Below are 18700 nucleotides of genomic sequence, written 5' to 3'. Positions count from 1 at the left end.
ACATATTTGATCACTTTAGTGCAAACAAAATACATGAAAATACAGTACATAATGAACTAACAAGATAACCCTAATGTGTTACCTATACACAAAGGAGGACTAGGCTGCCTAAAAAATTAGTTATCCACTTGGATACAAATCTCACAATTGTTCACATAAGGTTGTACACTAATATAACTTTTTGGCCTTAATACTAATATTCATATAACAACAAAACAAAAAAATTGCTTGTGCAGATAAAGCAAGCAAACAAGAATATTTATGCCCAATAAAAGACAATTATTATCAACCAGTGTAAAAAAATAATACAATTTAAACAATATATTAAAAAAATGTGTTTTTAGCTGGTAGCCAGTGCTACACATCAAGACATGGGACAGGGACAACACAACATGCATAGCCTAATCACCAGTAAAAAAAAGGCTTGTATATTCACATATCAATAAGTTTCTGCCTGGGTACTAAAATGCCTGTGCTTTGTACCTATAGGTTAGATGTACTAAAACTGCCAGTTAACACAATTACATTTTTGCCTTACCAGAATGACTGTTCTCTGCATGTCCCCATCGCCCTAACGTACGTTTCGCCCTTCTTCGATCAATTTCATGCAAAAGAAATATACAGAAATAGAGTATATAGTGAACCAAAAAGATAACCTTAATACATTACCTATACACGAAGGAGGACTAGGCTGCCAAAAGAATCGGTTATCCACTTGAATACAAGTAATTCTTTCTTCCCCTTGTAACTCATATCCAGGATCACATTGAAAAATGACAGTATCGCCAGGTTCTCGTCCATCACCATTTCTAGTACCATTCATTGGAACTCCAGGGTCTCTACAAGCTGTAGCCACAGAACCTGAGATGTAAAGCAAAATTTTATGAAATGATACATTTTTCAGTAGTTTCTAGTGAATTATTGTTTTGCATTTTTTTTTTTGCTGTTAAGAGCAACTTACAGTATAATTTTGCAATATAAAGCAAAGACATAGCTGTAATGGAGCTGTAAGACTTAAGTGGCTACTTTTGGTGAAGAAATCAACTTTGTTGTTCTTCTTTAATCAACATTTGAAGATTTCTACTAATTAGATTTCAGTGCACAGGAGCCGGACTGTAAACTGGGTCTTCTCCTCCCTGTCTGTGATTCCCCAGACTCTCTGCCTGCCTCCAGTCTGTGAATGACCGTTCTCCACTGTTTGAAATCTCAGCAATGACCCTTCACTCACAGACCAGAGGCAGACGGAGAGGCTGGAGAATCACAGACAGGGAAGAGAAGACCCTGTGTGTAAGATCAAATAAGCAGAAAACTTCAAATGCTGATTAAAGAAGAACCACAATGTGATTTTCTTTACCAAAGGTATGAAGTTTACTTGTTTACCAGCCCCACTAGAGTCACTTTACATTACAAAACTGTGCTCACAAATTCTTTTTAAGAGACAGTAGAATACCAAAGAGAGATAAACTAACTCTGACATTTAGCTCCTGTTTTCTCCTTCAGTGATTGTGTGGGTCAAAGAGTCGATTTAAGTAACACTCTGAACAGAACCTTACAAACATGTTTCATAAAGTCATAGGGATCGAGTTGTCAAAGTTCTTAAACCACCAATCTGTTGTAAACATCTTACGTTGCAATATTTTTATGCAACTCAGCACATGCACAAAAATATTTCGATTTTTGGTATTTACATGCCAATCCTGGTCCACTATGACAATATGAACATGGCATGGTTACATCCGCCAACCAAATTCATTATAAGTTATGCTACGAAAGTGGAGTAACTTACCCAAAAAATGTGCGTCAGTCACAGATTGGTGTACTGTACATTTCAAGTGGCATATGTTATAAATCAGACACACAGCATTCATTATAGAGGACCAACCAGCAGGATTTTTCTATTTGAGGTAAAGGCAGTGCCGTACAGGCACTAAGATTCTGAATCCAGACATACCTGTTATAGAAAGATCTGATGCTTGGTTGATGAAATATCTTTAATCCAAGTTACAGAAAAGTACTGCACTTTGATTGTGTGCCATATAGGCTGGTGTTGGTGGGTCCTCGTGTTTATTCCTCCTCTTCCGGCGTCATCCTGGCTTGCCCCTTTTCTTTATTTGAATATTGTGCCATGTTGCAATGGCTATTGTTGGCAGCGCGTGTGCATTGCCACAGTAGTCAGGTCTTCATTAAAATGGCGCCGAGTCCGCACATGTGCGTAGCGCGATCTCGGCACCATTTTATTGAACACACTGTGTTAAAGACAGAGAAGCATCGGTACATGTGTAGATGTAAAAAAAAATAATCTGTGCACACATCAATGCTTCTTATAGTCTGCAAAACAGTGTGTTCAATAAAATGGTGCCGGAGATCGCGGTATGCACATGCGCGGACTCCAACACAATTTAATGGAGACCTGAGTATTGTGGCAATGAACTCGCACTGCTAACAACATAAATGGCAACACAATTTTCAAATAAAGAAAAGGGAGCATGCCAGAGGACACCGGAGGAGGAATAAACACCGAGGACCTGACCCACAAAGACCCACCCAAGTTGCACCTGTCAAAGTGCAGTGCATTTCTGCCACTTTGGTTAAAGATATTTAATAAATCAAGCATCGCATCTTTCTACAAAAGGTATGTCTGCATTCAGCATCATAGTGCCTGTATGGCACTGCCTGCACCTCATATAGCAAAATCTTGCTGGTTTGTCCTCTTTAAGCCACACTCAATGCTTGATGAATCAGGTCAGGGTACTGTGGTGAATGCTTTATTAAGACTGGCATGCGCTATGTCAGTCTTAATGAATTTCCCTATAGAAGCACTCTAAAAGGGTAGGCAGAAACCCGCCATTAGAGAAGTTGTCCAGTATTAGCTCACTAATGCCCTCTTTGTAGCTAACAGCGGAGTATCGTTGGGTGTACAAAATATTTTCCAACTTTTATGCCATTAAATAAACTTTTGCATTAAATGTTATTAATCAAGCAGATATAACAGAATGGACTATATGGTAAAGCTGGTTCAATGTTTTCTATTGCAGCTATATTGGAAGTGAGTATGAGAAGCATGTTTTTCCATGGACTTGATGTGCCATGATATTAATGATTCCTTTAATTCCTTTAAGCATTAAATCGCAATAAAAACCTCTAGAAACCACTTAGAAGATGGTATAGAACTCCTGAATTGCTCCATCTAAAAAACATATCAAACAAGAAACTACGCTAGACATGTCAAAGAGCAACTGGATCTGTATCCCACATATGGTGGACAGCATTTTTGGGAAGAAGCTAAATCCACCATACACAAGGATTGCACAGCCAAAATTTAATTGACACTAAATATGAGAACTGTATAGTTTGAATCCCTCTTTTTAACCATCAAAAACTTTAATTACTCATCTATTTGCATCAAATGCCTTGTTACCTTGTATGAGTGCCAAAGAAGACCTTCAGTGGATTGAAAGGTCCACCAAAGGTATAGGATACAACTATCCAGATAACATGAAGAAGATACTCATGACTCACTTGAAAACATATGGAGCTCCATAAGAAGATTGTTTCAATTAACCTACTGTTACGGTTGCTGCGAGCACTGGAGACTATGTCCAGATTTCTTGCTACTGCACATGTGCGAGCGCTGGAGACTAAGTCCAGATTTCTTGCTACTGCACATGTGCGAGCGCTGGAGACTAAGTCCAGATTTCTTGCTACTGCACATGTGCGAGCGCTGGAGACTAAGTCCTATCTTGGAGCCATTGCACATGTGCGGGTGACATCATCGCTGACACGAGGTCACATGTCTCTGACACCTTCTATGCCGATTGGTCGCTGGTCATGTGCTTGTGACGCCTTGCTCGGTGATAGGCCAGCATGACGTCACTCTTGTCGTTCTGGCAGCCGATTGGTTCTGGTGTCCTCCATCTTGGATGAGGCACAGAGTCTATATAAGACCCTGACACACGCCGCATGGCGCTCAGTCCTCTTGGTTCATGCATGAGGGTAGACGCCCTGTGCACGTTCCTCTAGGCATTCCTTTGTCTATGCAAGGTGAGCGCTACCGGCAGGGTAGCGTTCTTATACCTTACAGCTTCGGCTGCTGTCCGTATCCTTACCTCTTAGGGGAGCGGACATAGGCAGGTGCCTGAGGCACATGGTCTGGCTGGGCCTTGTGATTCGACTCGTAGGTGGACGTTGCCGCTAGGGTAACGTTCCTTATACTGCGTCTGGCAGTTGTTCGTATCCTCGCACACTAGGGGAGCGAACAGAGGTAGGAGCTTTGTGCGGCTTACGCTGCTGTTCGTCTCTTTTGCACCACTAGAAGAGCGGACCTAGGCAGGTGCCATATCTAGTGGTTCGTGTCCTCGCACACTAGTGGAGCGAACGCAGGTAGGAGCTTTGTGCGGCTTACGCTGCTGTTCGTCTCTTTTGCACCACTAGAAGAGCGGACCTAGGTAGGTGCCATTTCGCACACATTGCCTTTGTCTCTGTGATTATTAACAGAGATCATTCCACACACCCTCCAAGTAAGGGAGGAATTGCTTTACTTACTTATTATATCCTTCTGTGAGTTAACAGAGGTATTGCACTCTGCCATAGTCTGCAGCAGAGTCTTTGCACGGTGGACCCTGACTGTCTGATACTCCTTTAAGTTATTATCAGACAGCCCCCCGTAACATTAGGACTGAGCCAAGGGTCTGGCAGTTATGGCAGAATATCAGCAGTTACACCGTTACATACAAGTACTTGAGTCACGGCTCAAGAGTATAGAGGATAAACCTCAGACCATGGTGACATCTGCACATGATCCTCGACTTGCTCTGCCAAACAGATATTCTGGCGATGCCAGATCATGTCGTGGTTTCATTAGTCAGTGTCAGATACACCTAGAGGTCAACTCTTCTCGCTTCTCTACGGAGAGGTCCAGAGTAGGCTTTATCATCTCCTTACTTCAGGACAAAGCCTTAGAATGGGCGACTCCCCTATGGGAGCGCTCTGATGTGGTTACTCTGAGACATCAAGACTTTCTTGATGCTCTTAAGGCGGTATTAATGGGTCCGCAGGTTACCCATGATGCGGCCCTGAGACTGTTAGATCTATCTCAGGGTTCGTTATCCACTAGTTCTTATGCCATTACTTTTAGAACTCTGGTGGCAGAACTAGATTGGCCAGAGAAGGTGTTGATTCCTATCTTCTGGAGAGGGTTGGCAGGCTATGTCAAGGATGCTCTTGCTACTCGTGAGGTCCCTGCTTCTCTGGAGGACTTGATCACAGTAGCAACGAGGATCGATGTACGCCATAAGGAACGTAGACTCGAGGTCTCTTCCTCACGCCCTAAGCATCGGGCTATTCCAGTTGTTGAGGGTCCACTACCATCTTCCTCAGCATCTGAAACATCTCCCACTCCTATGGAGTTAGGTCATACATTCTCCAGACTACGCAAGTCTGGTCCTCCTATATGTTACGTATGTCGTCAGGCTGGGCACTATGCCAACAAGTGTCCTAGTCGTCAGGGAAACTCCCTGGCCTAGTAACCATTAGAGGGGGGTTACTAGAGACGTCTTCTGCACCCTCTAAGTGTTGTATCCCAGGTCAGCTCTCGTTATCTGAGAATACATGGCCTATTATGGCTTTTGTGGATTCCGGAGCTGACGGGATTTTTGTGTCCTCAGGATTTGTAAAGGGACACAATATTCCCTCTATCATGTTAGAGGCGCCTATTCCTGTCCGTGTTGTTAATGGAACTATGTTGTCTGACTCCATTACATTGAGGACAGTTCCCTTGCGCCTTTCCCTGTCTCAGGGTCACATAGAGGAGATTTCTTTTCTTGTTTTGCCTGAGGGTATAGACGACGTCCTTCTGGGTCTTCCATGGCTTCGGACTCATGCTCCTCACATTGACTGGGAGTCTGACAGCATTATTAGTTGGGGTTCGAAATGTCAGTCCCGATGTCTTCCCTTACCACCTAAGGTCGTTGCAGTTGCATCAACTGATCTCTCTCCCATACCTACACCCTATTTGGATTTCGCTGACGTGTTATACAAACAGGGTGCTGAGGTTCTTCCACCCCATAGGCCGTATGACTGTGCCATAGACCTTATCCCAGGTTCGGTTCCACCTAAAGGCAGGGTTTACCCCCTGTCGATACCTGAGTCGGAGGCCATGTCGACCTATATAAGAGAGAGCTTAGAGAAGGGGTTCATTCGTAAGTCTGTCTCTCCCGCGGGAGCTGGGTTTTTCTTTGTTCGGAAGAAAGAGGGTGATTTGCGTCCCTGCATAGATTACAGGGGTCTCAACGCAATCACAATAAAGAACAAATACCCATTACCTTTAATTTCGGAGCTCTTTGACAGACTGAGAGGAGCTCAAGTTTTTACGAAGTTGGATCTGCGGGGTGCGTATAACTTGGTACGAATTCGAAAGGGTGACGAATGGAAGACCGCTTTTAACACCCGAGACGGTCACTATGAATACCTCGTCATGCCTTTTGGGTTATGTAATGCACCCGCAGTATTTCAGGACTTCGTAAATGATGTGTTCAGGGATTTACTGTTATCCTCAGTAGTGGTGTATCTGGACGACATCCTGATTTTTTCTCCTGATCTGGAGACTCATCGTCAGGATGTCGTTCGTGTCCTTTCCCGTTTAAGGGAGCACTCATTGTTTGCTAAACTCGAGAAATGTGTATTCGAGCAGTCCTCATTGCCTTTTTTGGGTTACATTATCTCACAAGAGGGTCTGGCTATGGATCCTGCGAAGCTCTCTGCTGTCCTGCAATGGTCCGAACCTCATTCCTTGAAGGCGGTGCAACGCTTCTTAGGATTTATAAATTATTACAGGCAGTTCATACCCCATTTTTCTACTTTGGTGGCCCCTTTGGTGGCCTTGACTAAGAAAGGTGCTAATCCCAAAGCCTGGTCTACTGAGACATCTCAGGCTTTTGAGGCAGTAAAAAGACACTTTTCAACTGCTCCCGTTCTTCAAAGACCCGATGAGAGTAAGCCCTTCCTCTTAGAGGTTGATGCCTCTTCAGTGGGTGCTGGTGCAGTCTTGTATCAAAAGAACGGTGCAGGTAGAAAAAGGCCGTGTTTCTTCTTTGCTAAAACCTTTTCACCGGCAGAGAGAAACTATACCATTGGGGATAGGGAACTGCTCGCCTTGAGATTAGCCTTGGAGGAGTGGCGTCACTTGCTGGAAGGAGCGAAACATCCTTTCCAGGTCTATACAGACCATAAGAATCTGACGTACTTACAAACCGCTCAGCGTCTGAATCCTCGCCAAGCCCGCTGGTCCTTGTTTTTCTCCCGCTTTCACTTCTCCATCAACTATTTGTCTGGGAGTAAGAATAACAAGGCAGACGCCCTGTCTCGCTCTATGCTTTCTACCCAGGAAGAGATTGACGAACCTCGTCTTATCCTTCCCTCCAGGGTTTTTCATACGCTCTCTCCTGTGACGTTAGACCAAATCCCACCGGGCAAGACATTTGTTCCGCCTGATCGACAGAATGATATACTGTCATGGGCCCACACCTCAAAGGTGGGTGGGCATTTTGGTATTAGGCGGACACGAGAGTTACTGGAGAGGTGGTATTGGTGGCCACACTTAGCCAGCCACGTCAAGAGATATGTCGGTTCCTGCTACTCGTGTGCTCGCAACCGTCCATTACGGCAGAGACCGGCTGGGCTCTTGCATCCTTTACCAGTGCCAGATAGACCATGGGAGGTGGTAGGCATGGACTTTGTGGGTGATCTTCCATGTTCACAGGGACATAGATTTGTGTGGGTCATTACGGACCATTTCTCCCGGATGGTTCATCTCGTACCGTTATCGAGAATCCCATCTTCCAGGGTACTAGCCAAACTATTCCTCAAGCATGTCTTTAGGCTTCACGGGATGCCAGATCGTATCATTTGTGATAGAGGCCCGCAATTTACTTCCCGTTTCTGGCGAGATCTTTGTAGCCTTCTGCAAATTGAGTTGAATCTCTCTTCGGCATACCATCCGGAGACTAATGGTTTGGTTGAACGTACCAATCAATCTATGATTATATACCTTCGACACTTTGTTGCTGAGAACCACGATAACTGGTCCTCCCTCCTACCCTGGGCAGAATTTGCCCTTAACAATTCGCTGGCTGAGGCCACTGGGCAGACACCGTTCGTACTCAATAATGGGCAACACCCTAGGGTACCGGTACCGTTTCCCGCTGCTGCACCTCCTCCTCTTGTGGCCGACTGGGCAACTAATGCCAGAGAGGTTTGGGATCGGACTCAAGAGTCGATCCAAGCAGCTAAGGACCGTATGAAGACGGTGTCCGATCGGTTTCGTCGCCCGGCTCCTGTCTTTTCTCCAGGGGACTTTGTGTGGCTCTCTGCAAAACACGTGAGACTTAGAGTGAGCTCTGTCAAATTTGCTCCTCGCTTCCTGGGTCCTTATGAGGTTCTTCGACAGGTAAATCCTGTAGTCTATCAATTGAAGTTACCTGTCCATCTTAGGATTCATGACAAATTCCATGTCTCACTGCTAAAGCCGGCTATTTTACCTCACGCTCGTGAAGTGCACTCTCCTGCCTCTGATTCCTCTCGCTCTAGCTATGAGGTACGAGCCATAGTTGGTTCTAAGATGGTTAGAGAGCGCAGGTTCTTCTTGATAGATTGGGAGGGCTATGGCCCGGAACATCGCTCTTGGGAGCCTGAGGAGGCTGTCCATGCTCCCGACTTAGTTGCCGATTATCTGCGTCGCCGGGAGGGGGGCCCTTGAGGGGGAGGTACTGTTACGGTTGCTGCGAGCACTGGAGACTATGTCCAGATTTCTTGCTACTGCACATGTGCGAGCGCTGGAGACTAAGTCCAGATTTCTTGCTACTGCACATGTGCGAGCGCTGGAGACTAAGTCCAGATTTCTTGCTACTGCACATGTGCGAGCGCTGGAGACTAAGTCCAGATTTCTTGCTACTGCACATGTGCGAGCGCCGGAGACTAAGTCCAATCTTGGAGCCATTGCACATGTGCGGGTGACATCATCGCTGACACGAGGTCACATGTCTCTGACACCTTCTATGCCGATTGGTCGCTGGTCATGTGCTTGTGACGTCTTGCTCGGTGATAGGCCAGCATGACGTCACTCCTGTCGTTCTGGAAGCGGATTGGCTCTGGTGTCCTCCATCTTGGATGAGGCACAGAGTCTATATAAGACCCTGACACACGCCGCATGGCGCTCAGTCCTCTTGGTTCATGCATGAGGGTAGACGCCCTGTGCACGTTCCTCTAGGCATTCCTTTGTCTATGCAAGGTGAGCGCTACCGGCAGGGTAGCGTTCTTATACCTTACAGCTTCGGCTGCTGTCCGTATCCTTACCTCTTAGGGGAGCGGACATAGGCAGGTGCCTGAGGCACATGGTCTGGCTGGGCCTTGTGATTCGACTCGTAGGTGGACGTTGCCGCTAGGGTAACGTTCCTTATACTGCGTCTGGCAGTTGTTCGTATCCTCGCACACTAGGGGAGCGAACAGAGGTAGGAGCTTTGTGCGGCTTACGCTGCTGTTCGTCTCTTTTGCACCACTAGAAGAGCGGACCTAGGCAGGTGCCATATCTAGTGGTTCGTGTCCTCGCACACTAGTGGAGCGAACGCAGGTAGGAGCTTTGTGCGGCTTACGCTGCTGTTCGTCTCTTTTGCACCACTAGAAGAGCGGACCTAGGTAGGTGCCATTTCGCACACATTGCCTTTGTCTCTGTGATTATTAACAGAGATCATTCCACACACCCTCCAAGTAAGGGAGGAATTGCTTTACTTACTTATTATATCCTTCTGTGAGTTAACAGAGGTATTGCACTCTGCCATAGTCTGCAGCAGAGTCTTTGCACGGTGGACCCTGACTGTCTGATACTCCTTTAAGTTATTATCAGACAGCCCCCCGTAACACCTATTACCACTAAAATGAAAAGTATACAATAGAGTATACTTAAAGGAGTTGTCCACAAAGTAAATACATCTTAATCGAGGGATCTTAGAATAATAATTTTCACAATTGGATGTGATAAAGAATGTTCATGTGCTAAAATAATCTTACACATGTGCCCATGATATGTACTGTGTAATGGTCATTTCTGACCATTCAGGGACATGTGGTGACCACACCACTTCTCCTGGGCAGGGAAGGAAGCAAAAGAAAATATACAGACATGGAATTTTAGCTAATGCTTACTGAGTTAAAACATGTTTAAAAACAAGCAGGGAAAAGTTTTACGTCACAGAAAGTCAGCTGTGATCCCATGCAGTCCTGTTTGAATACTCCTTTTTTGCACTCTTCCCTGCCCAGGAGCTGTGGTATATTTAGACCATGTTGCTGTATGGTCAGACACGGTCATTACACAGTACAAACAAGGGACACATATATAAGATTATCTCAGCTCAGTGGGGGCTAGTGTCTCCGCAGTGGATATGTTGATCTCCCTAAGGTCAACAATGCTTGCTTAAGTAGTCTTTTACTAGGCATTGCCCCCACTAGCCAGATTCCTTCTCCACACTGATGAGGGGCAAATACCCCGAAACGGCTGTCTGTGGACGGATACCATGTTTGGTATAGGTGGTCTCCTTGACTGGAGACTGCCCTTCCCGTGGTTGTTCCTTCCCGGTGAAAGACCTGGCTAGTTTCCTGCCAGCGTTGAGAAACATGTGATGGTGTCTCCGCGGCTTTCTCATTTGCACAATTAAAATCACAGGATGGGGATACGGGAGACGTATAGGATGAGGGTTACCATTTTGTGCACAGTGGTGCTTTATCGGGTCCTGGTACTGTTGTCAGAACCCGACAAAGCACCACTGTGCGCGAAACGGTCACTGTCTTCCTATACGTCTCTTGCATCCCCCTCCTATGATTTTAATTGTGGGAAGAAATAAAGAATGTTTTTTACAATGGTTGAGTGCCCCAGTCTTTTCTTTGTTCTGCTGGACAACTCCTTTAAAGAAGTTGCTTGATTATTTGCTATGTAGCTTAACTGTTCTCCGAGTCTGCAAATTTTAGTCTCCTTTTTTGACCCAAGATCTCATCCAACCATCCACGCCAACTTGTAGATTAAACATAATGGAACAAATCCTGTTCTAAAATTGCATTCAATCACATTCCGACACTCTATCATCTTCACCTCTACTCTTCAGTTCTTATTTTTCTTCATAGAAAACAAGAAGGAAGACAAAGTGTGTGATCAGCACCGTTATTATTAATGTGTCTCGTCTACACTGTCTAAGTTGTCTGCTGCGAAATGCAGTTGCCGGCATGAGTTTCATTAAAAACATTTAAATTGTTTAAATATACATACAGTATATATATATATATATATATATATATTATATAAATGAAAGTCAATTTTAACTTTTCTATCATGTGACTGTCTTCATATTTATTTAATGAATTGGGTTGAACACTTCAACCTACAATGTACATTTTAATTGTCCACTTAGTAGTTATAGGCTTATTTACATGGTAAACCATATATTTACTTTACTCTTTATTGTTACTGTGTAATTGCAGTTTTATAGTAAATTATGGCAACACATGAAGAAAATTCAACATTATTTTGTGAAAATTCTGAAACTTAAGTAAAAAATCTTGGAAAATATAATAATAATAATTAATAATTTTATTCATTTATACAGCGCTATTAATTCCACAGCGCTTTACATACATTTGCAACACTGTCCCCATTGGGGCTCACAATCTAGAGTCCCTATCTGTATGTCTTTGGAGTGTGGGAGGAAACCCACGCAAACACGGGGAGAACATACAAACTCCTTGCAGATGGTGTCCTTGGTGGGATTTGAACCCAGGACCCCAGCGCTGCAAGGCTGCAGTGCTAACCACTGAGCCACCGTGCCGCCCTTCTTATCCAGATTATATTCTTTATATTTTAAGTATCTTGAGTTTAGTCTACAAGATTAGTCTGAGTCTTTGGAAAGCCATGGGATGAGGAACAATCTGGAGATTTAATAGGGCTAGTAAATAATGAAAAACAGAACAGTTTACTATAGTATTTCATCAGATTTCCCTATTGTATGTAGAAGCCATCTGAAAACTATATGCAATATGATTGGTTGCCACTCAGAATCCACTATACGTTTCCTATGTGCCATTATTATAAATCTCTCCCAATTCCCAATGTGATTCGGAGGAAAAATAGTTATTTTGCAATTAGAGCAATAAATTAATGGTAAATAACTACAGTTAAGAGGGTGTTTTACATGTTTTACACTGCACCTCTGCTTGTTCTGATCAGTTGTTGTGTAGCAGCACAATCCCAGTACAGGTCAGTGTATGGGATGATTTTCCTTACGACTAGAATATTTTCAAATTATGAGCAACTATCCTGTTAATGACACTGAGGGGCATTACTTCCCTTGGCAAGTTGGCCCACATAGCAGGCTATCACGCCCCTGTGGGCATACTAACATGCTAATTAATACGCAGTGATGCACACATTCCTCACTCTTCATGGTGATCGGAGGATGGATGCGCAGTGGGCATGATTTTGATCACTTAACTGATACTGGGTGTAGGCTTCCCCGCTTCAGTGAGGTATAGTGCACATGTCCAGAAGTGCTGAGGACTCCGGATCATGCCCAGTGTGCATCATTCCTTCTCCGGTTGCCGTAAAGAGTGAGGTCTGTGCACATTGCTGTGCATTAATTAGCATGTTAGTAGTACGCCCACAGAGGTGTGCTAACATGCTGTATGGATCGACCAGCCAAGGGAAGTAACGTTATTGCGACTAGTCGCTGGCCTCATTAGCATATAACAAACGATATTTAGAAATACTTTTTCTAAAGATCTGTTTATTTACATATATGCACCCAGAATTGCTCGAGGTTCTGGGTGCATATTGAACCTGACAGGTTCACTTTAACCACTACCTAGAGATCCATTATCTTTAGGAGCCCTGAAAAAGCTAACAATTATCAGTGATACATTAGGGAGATTTCCTGTGAGGGGCATTTTAAACTTTCCTTTTGCTTCCTGAAGTACTGTCTTTGTCTTTACTGGTAGATATCATATTGTGTTATTTGATTATATCTCTAGTTATGTATTTTCCTCAAGCACTAGTACTCTAGCACTTAATTTTATATTTTGATAGCGTTAAGGTTGAAGGTAAATATAAGTAAATCATGTTCCACCTATAATCTAACAATTACACTGACAAAGAGATAGTACAACAGGATAGTGTATCGATCAATAAATATAAACCTATAAATATGATACACAATAATAAAACATTTATTGAGATTACATTAAAAGATTTTAAAATAAAATTTTGGGGGGAGGAAAGAAACTAATAACACACCGTGCTCTGGTATGTAAACTTTGTCTTATTATGTTACTATTTCTGCTCTTTCTGATGTGACACTTTACTAGAGATGAGCGAACCGGTCCCGGTTCGGCTCGAGGCCGGTTCGGCGAACGGAGGTCCCGTTCGAGTTCGGCTCGTCGAACGTTCGACGAACCGAACTCGAACTGCATAGGAAACAATGGCAGGCAATCACAAACACAGAAAAACACCTAGAAAACACCCTCAAAGGTGTCCAAAAGGTGACAAACAACTCAAACACATGGGAAAGTGACAAGGACATATACTCATGCGAAAACAAAACAGCTGGACAAGGAAAAAGAGGAGGACACACAGATATAGGCATGGCACGCCCTTCTAAAGTCATGTAAAACACCGCAAGGTGACTCCAAGCGGAGTCTCCCTTTTTTCCAAAAATTGGGCCACACAGACACCCACCCCTTCAGTGGCAGCAGTTGTGCCCCAGTTGTACACTTCACAGCTACATTTGCATCAAGCACATTCAAAAATACGCCATTCTTATCCGTCCCCAGGATGACACCGGGGTAGGTAGCAAAGTCTTTCCTGATCCCAGCTCTGTTCATCTTGGCTTCTTTTAAAAACACAGCAAGCAAGGGTTACTCCAAGCGGAGTCTCCCTTTTTTCCAAAAATTGGGCCACACAGACACCCACCCCATCAGTGGCAGCACTTGGGCCCTAGTTGCAAACAGGATGTTTTGATTTGCATCAAGCACATTCAAAAATACGCCATAATTAACCGTCCCCAGAATGACACCGGGGTAGGTAGATAAAGTCTTTGCTGACCCATAACTTGTTCATCTTGGTTTCTTTTAAAAACAATGTAAGCAAGGGTTACTCCCAGCGGAGTCTCCCTTTTTTCCAAAAATTGGGCCCCACACACACCCACCCCTTCAGTGGCAGCAGTTGTGCCCCAGTTGTACACTTCACAGCTACATTTGCATCAAGCACATTCAAAAATACGCCATTCTTATCCGTCCCCAGGATGACCCCGGGGTAGGTAGCAAAGTCTTTCCTGATCCCAGCTCTGTTCATCTTGGCTTCTTTTAAAAACACAGCAAGCAAGGGTTACTCCAAGCGGAGTCTCCCTTTTTTCCAAAAATTGGGCCACAGAGACACCCACCCCATCAGTGGCAGCACTTGGGCCCTAGTTGCAAACAGGATGTTTTGATTTGCATCAAGCACATTCAAAAATACGCCATAATTAACCGTCCCCAGCATGACACCGGGGTAGGTAGATAAAGTCTTTGCTGACCCATGACTTGTTCATCTTGGCTTCTTTTAAAAACAATGTAAGCAAGGGTTACTCCCAGCGGAGTCTCCCTTTTTTCCAAAAATTGGGCCCCACACACACCCACCCCTTCAGTGGCAGCACTTGTGCCCCAGTTGTACACTTCACAGCTACATTTGCATCAAGCACATTCAAAAATACGCCATTCTTATCCGTCCCCAGGATGACCCCGGGGTAGGTAGCAAAGTCTTTCCTGATCCCAGCTCTGTTCATCTTGGCTTCTTTTAAAAACACAGCAAGCAAGGGTTACTCCAAGCGGAGTCTCCCTTTTTTCCAAAAATTGGGCCACAGAGACACCCACCCCATCAGTGGCAGCACTTGGGCCCTAGTTGCAAACAGGATGTTTTGATTTGCATCAAGCACATTCAAAAATATGCCATAATTAACCGTCCCCAGAATGACACCGGGGTAGGTAGATAAAGTCTTTGCTGACCCATGACTTGTTCATCTTGGCTTCTTTTAAAAACAATGTAAGCAAGGGTTACTCCAAGCGGAGTCTCCCTTTTTTCCAAAAATTGGGCCCCACACACACCCACCCCTTCAGTGGCAGCAGTTGTGCCCCAGTTGTACACTTCACAGCTACATTTGCATCAAGCACATTCAAAAATACGCCATTCTTATCCGTCCCCAGGATGACACCGGGGTAGGTAGCAAAGTCTTTCCTGATCCCAGCTCTGTTCATCTTGGCTTCTTTTAAAAACACAGCAAGCAAGGGTTACTCCAAGCGGAGTCTCCCTTTTTTCCAAAAATTGGGCCACACAGACACCCACCCCATCAGTGGCAGCACTTGGGCCCTAGTTGCAAACAGGATGTTTTGATTTGCATCAAGCACATTCAAAAATACGCCATAATTAACCGTCCCCAGCGTGACACCGGGGTAGGTAGATAAAGTCTTTGCTGACCCATGACTTGTTTATCTTGGCTTCTTTTAAAAACAATGTAAGCAAGGGTTACTCCAAGCGGAGTCTCCCTTTTTTCCAAAAATTGGGCCCCACACACACCCACCCCTTCAGTGGCAGCAGTTGTGCCCCAGTTGTACACTTCACAGCTACATTTGCATCAAGCACATTCAAAAATACGCCATTCTTATCCGTCCCCAGGATGACACCGGGGTAGGTAGCAAAGTCTTTCCTGATCCCAGCTCTGTTCATCTTGGCTTCTTTTAAAAACACAGCAAGCAAGGGTTACTCCAAGCGGAGTCTCCCTTTTTTCCAAAAATTGGGCCACACAGACACCCACCCCATCAGTGGCAGCACTTGGGCCCTAGTTGCAAACAGGATGTTTTGATTTGCATCAAGCACATTCAAAAATACGCCATAATTAACCGTCCCCAGCATGACACCGGGGTAGGTAGATAAAGTCTTTGCTGACCCATGACTTGTTCATCTTGGCTTCTTTTAAAAACAAAGTAAGCAAGGGTTACTCCAAGCGGAGTCTCCCTTTTTTCCAAAAATTGGGCCCCACACACACCCACCCCTTCAGTGGCAGCAGTTGTGCCCCAGTTGTACACTTCACAGCTACATTTGCATCAAGCACATTCAAAAATACGCCATTCTTATCCGTCCCCAGGATGACACCGGGGTAGGTAGCAAAGTCTTTCCTGATCCCAGCTCTGTTCATCTTGGCTTCTTTTAAAAACACAGCAAGCAAGGGTTACTCCAAGTGGAGTCTCCCTTTTTTCCAAAAATTGGGCCACACAGACACCCACCCCATCTGTGGCAGCACTTGGGCCCTAGTTGCAAACAGGATGTTTTGATTTGCATCAAGCACATTCAAAAATACGCCATAATTAACCGTCCCCAGCGTGACACCGGGGTAGGTAGATAAAGTCTTTGCTGACCCATGACTTGTTCATCTTGGCTTCTTTTAAAAACAATGTAAGCAAGGGTTACTCCAAGCGGAGTCTCCCTTTTTTCCAAAAATTGGGCCCCACACACACCCACCCCTTCAGTAGCAGCAGTTGTGCCCCAGTTGTACACTTCACAGCTACATTTGCATCAAGCACATTCAAAAATACGCCATTCTTATCCGTCCCCAGGATGACACCGGGGTAGGTAGCAAAGTCTTTCCTGATCCCAGCTCTGTTCATCTTGGCTTCTTTTAAAAACACAGCAAGCAAGGGTTACTCCAAGCGGAGTCTCCCTTTTTTCCAAAAATTGGGCCACACAGACACCCACCCCATCAGTGGCAGCACTTGGGCCCTAGTTGCAAACAGGATGTTTTGATTTGCATCAAGCACATTCAAAAATACGCCATAATTAACCGTCCCCAGCATGACACCGGGGTAGGTAGATAAAGTCTTTGCTGACCCATGACTTGTTCATCTTGGCTTCTTTTAAAAACAATGTAAGCAAGGGTTACTCCAAGCGGAGTCTCCCTTTTTTCCAAAAATTGGGCCCCACACACACCCACCCCTTCAGTGGCAGCAGTTGTGCCCCAGTTGTACACTTCACAGCTACATTTGCATCAAGCACATTCAAAAATACGCCATTCTTATCCGTCCCCAGGATGACACCGGGGTAGGTAGCAAAGTCTTTCCTGATCCCAGCTCTGTTCATCTTGGCTTCTTTTAAAAACACAGCAAGCAAGGGTTACTCCAAGCGGAGTCTCCCTTTTTTCCAAAAATTGGGCCACACAGACACCCACCCCATCAGTGGCAGCACTTGGGCCCTAGTTGCAAACAGGATGTTTTGATTTGCATCAAGCACATTCAAAAATACGCCATAATTAACTGTCCCCAGCGTGACACCGGGGTAGGTAGATAAAGTCTTTGCTGAACCATGACTTGTTCATCTTAGCTTCTTTTAAAAACAATGTAAGCAAGGGTTACTCCAAGCGGAGTCTCCCTTTTTTCCAAAAATTGGGCCCCACACACACCCACCCCTTCAGTGGCAGCAGTTGTGCCCCAGTTGTACACTTCACAGCTACATTTGCATCAAGCACATTCAAAAATACGACATTCTTATCCGTCCCCAGGATGACACCGGGGTAGGTAGCAAAGTCTTTCCTGATCTCAGCTCTGTTCATCTTGGCTTCTTTTAAAAACACAGCAAGCAAGGGTTACTCCAAGCGGAGTCTCCCTTTTTTCCAAAAATTGGGCCACACAGACACCCACCCCATCAGTGGCAGCACTTGGGCCCTAGTTGGAAACAGGATGTTTTGATTTGCATCAAGCACATTCAAAAATACGCCATAATTAACTGTCCCCAGCGTGACACCGGGGTAGGTAGATAAAGTCTTTGCTGAACCATGACTTGTTCATCTTGGCTTCTTTTAAAAACAATGTAAGCAAGGGTTACTCCAAGCGGAGTCTCCCTTTTTTTCCAAAAATTGTGCCCCACACACACCCACCCATTCAGTGGCAGCACTTGTGCCCTAGTTGTACACTTCACAGCTAGATTTGCATCAAGCACATTCCAAATCCACAAGCATTTACTCTCCCCAGGATGACACAGGGGTTGTAAATTCCTTCTGGATCCATGACTTGTTCATTTTGATGAACGTCAGTCTGTCCACATTGTCACTGGACAGACGCGTGCGCTTATCTGTCAGCACACACCCAGCAGCACTGAAGACACGTTCAGAGACAACGCTGGCAGCTGGACACGACAAAATCTCCAAGGCGTAACTGGAGAGCTCTGGCCATTTTTCTAGGTTTGAAGCCCAAAAGGAGCAAGGCTCCAGTTGCACAGTCATGGCATCGATGTTCATTTGGAGATACTCCTGTATCATCCTCTCCAGCTGTTGACTATGTGTCAGACTTGTTGTCTCTGGTGGCCTTGCAAAGGAGGGTCTAAAAAAATTATGAAAAGATTCCATAAAATTGCTGCTACCAGCACCAGATACGGTCCTACTGGTACGGGTAGACTGTTGAAGATGACGAGACCGTCCCATGTTTGTCAAGTTACAACTGGGAGATTCCCTCCCTGCACCTGCACGGTTGTTTGGTGGAAAAGCCGAGCTAAGATCGAGTAACAGCTTCTGCTGATACTCCTGCATACGTGCGTCCCTTTCTATGGCTGGAATTATGTCACAAAATTTTGACTTGTACCGCGGATCTAATA

At 44.8% G+C, this 18700-nt stretch overlaps 1 protein-coding gene across 7 annotated transcripts in view; it reads right to left on the bottom strand.

Annotated features, from left to right (window-relative positions):
• Window positions 1–18700, bottom strand: part of CSMD3 (CUB and Sushi multiple domains 3) — a 2007504-nt gene that overhangs the window by 710624 nt on the left and 1278180 nt on the right. For all 7 annotated transcript variants that reach the window (XM_075352941.1, XM_075352934.1, XM_075352935.1 and 4 more), the window contains one exon: window positions 670–861. In XM_075352941.1, coding sequence (XP_075209056.1) covers window positions 670–861 — 192 coding nt within the window. The remainder of the gene's footprint in view (window positions 1–669; window positions 862–18700) is intronic.

Source organism: Anomaloglossus baeobatrachus, chromosome 6 (assembly GCF_048569485.1).
Source record: "Anomaloglossus baeobatrachus isolate aAnoBae1 chromosome 6, aAnoBae1.hap1, whole genome shotgun sequence".
NCBI lineage: Eukaryota > Metazoa > Chordata > Amphibia > Anura > Aromobatidae > Anomaloglossus > Anomaloglossus baeobatrachus.
Note: the sequence above shows the minus strand (reverse complement) of the source record. Positions and strands in the feature narration are given on the sequence as shown.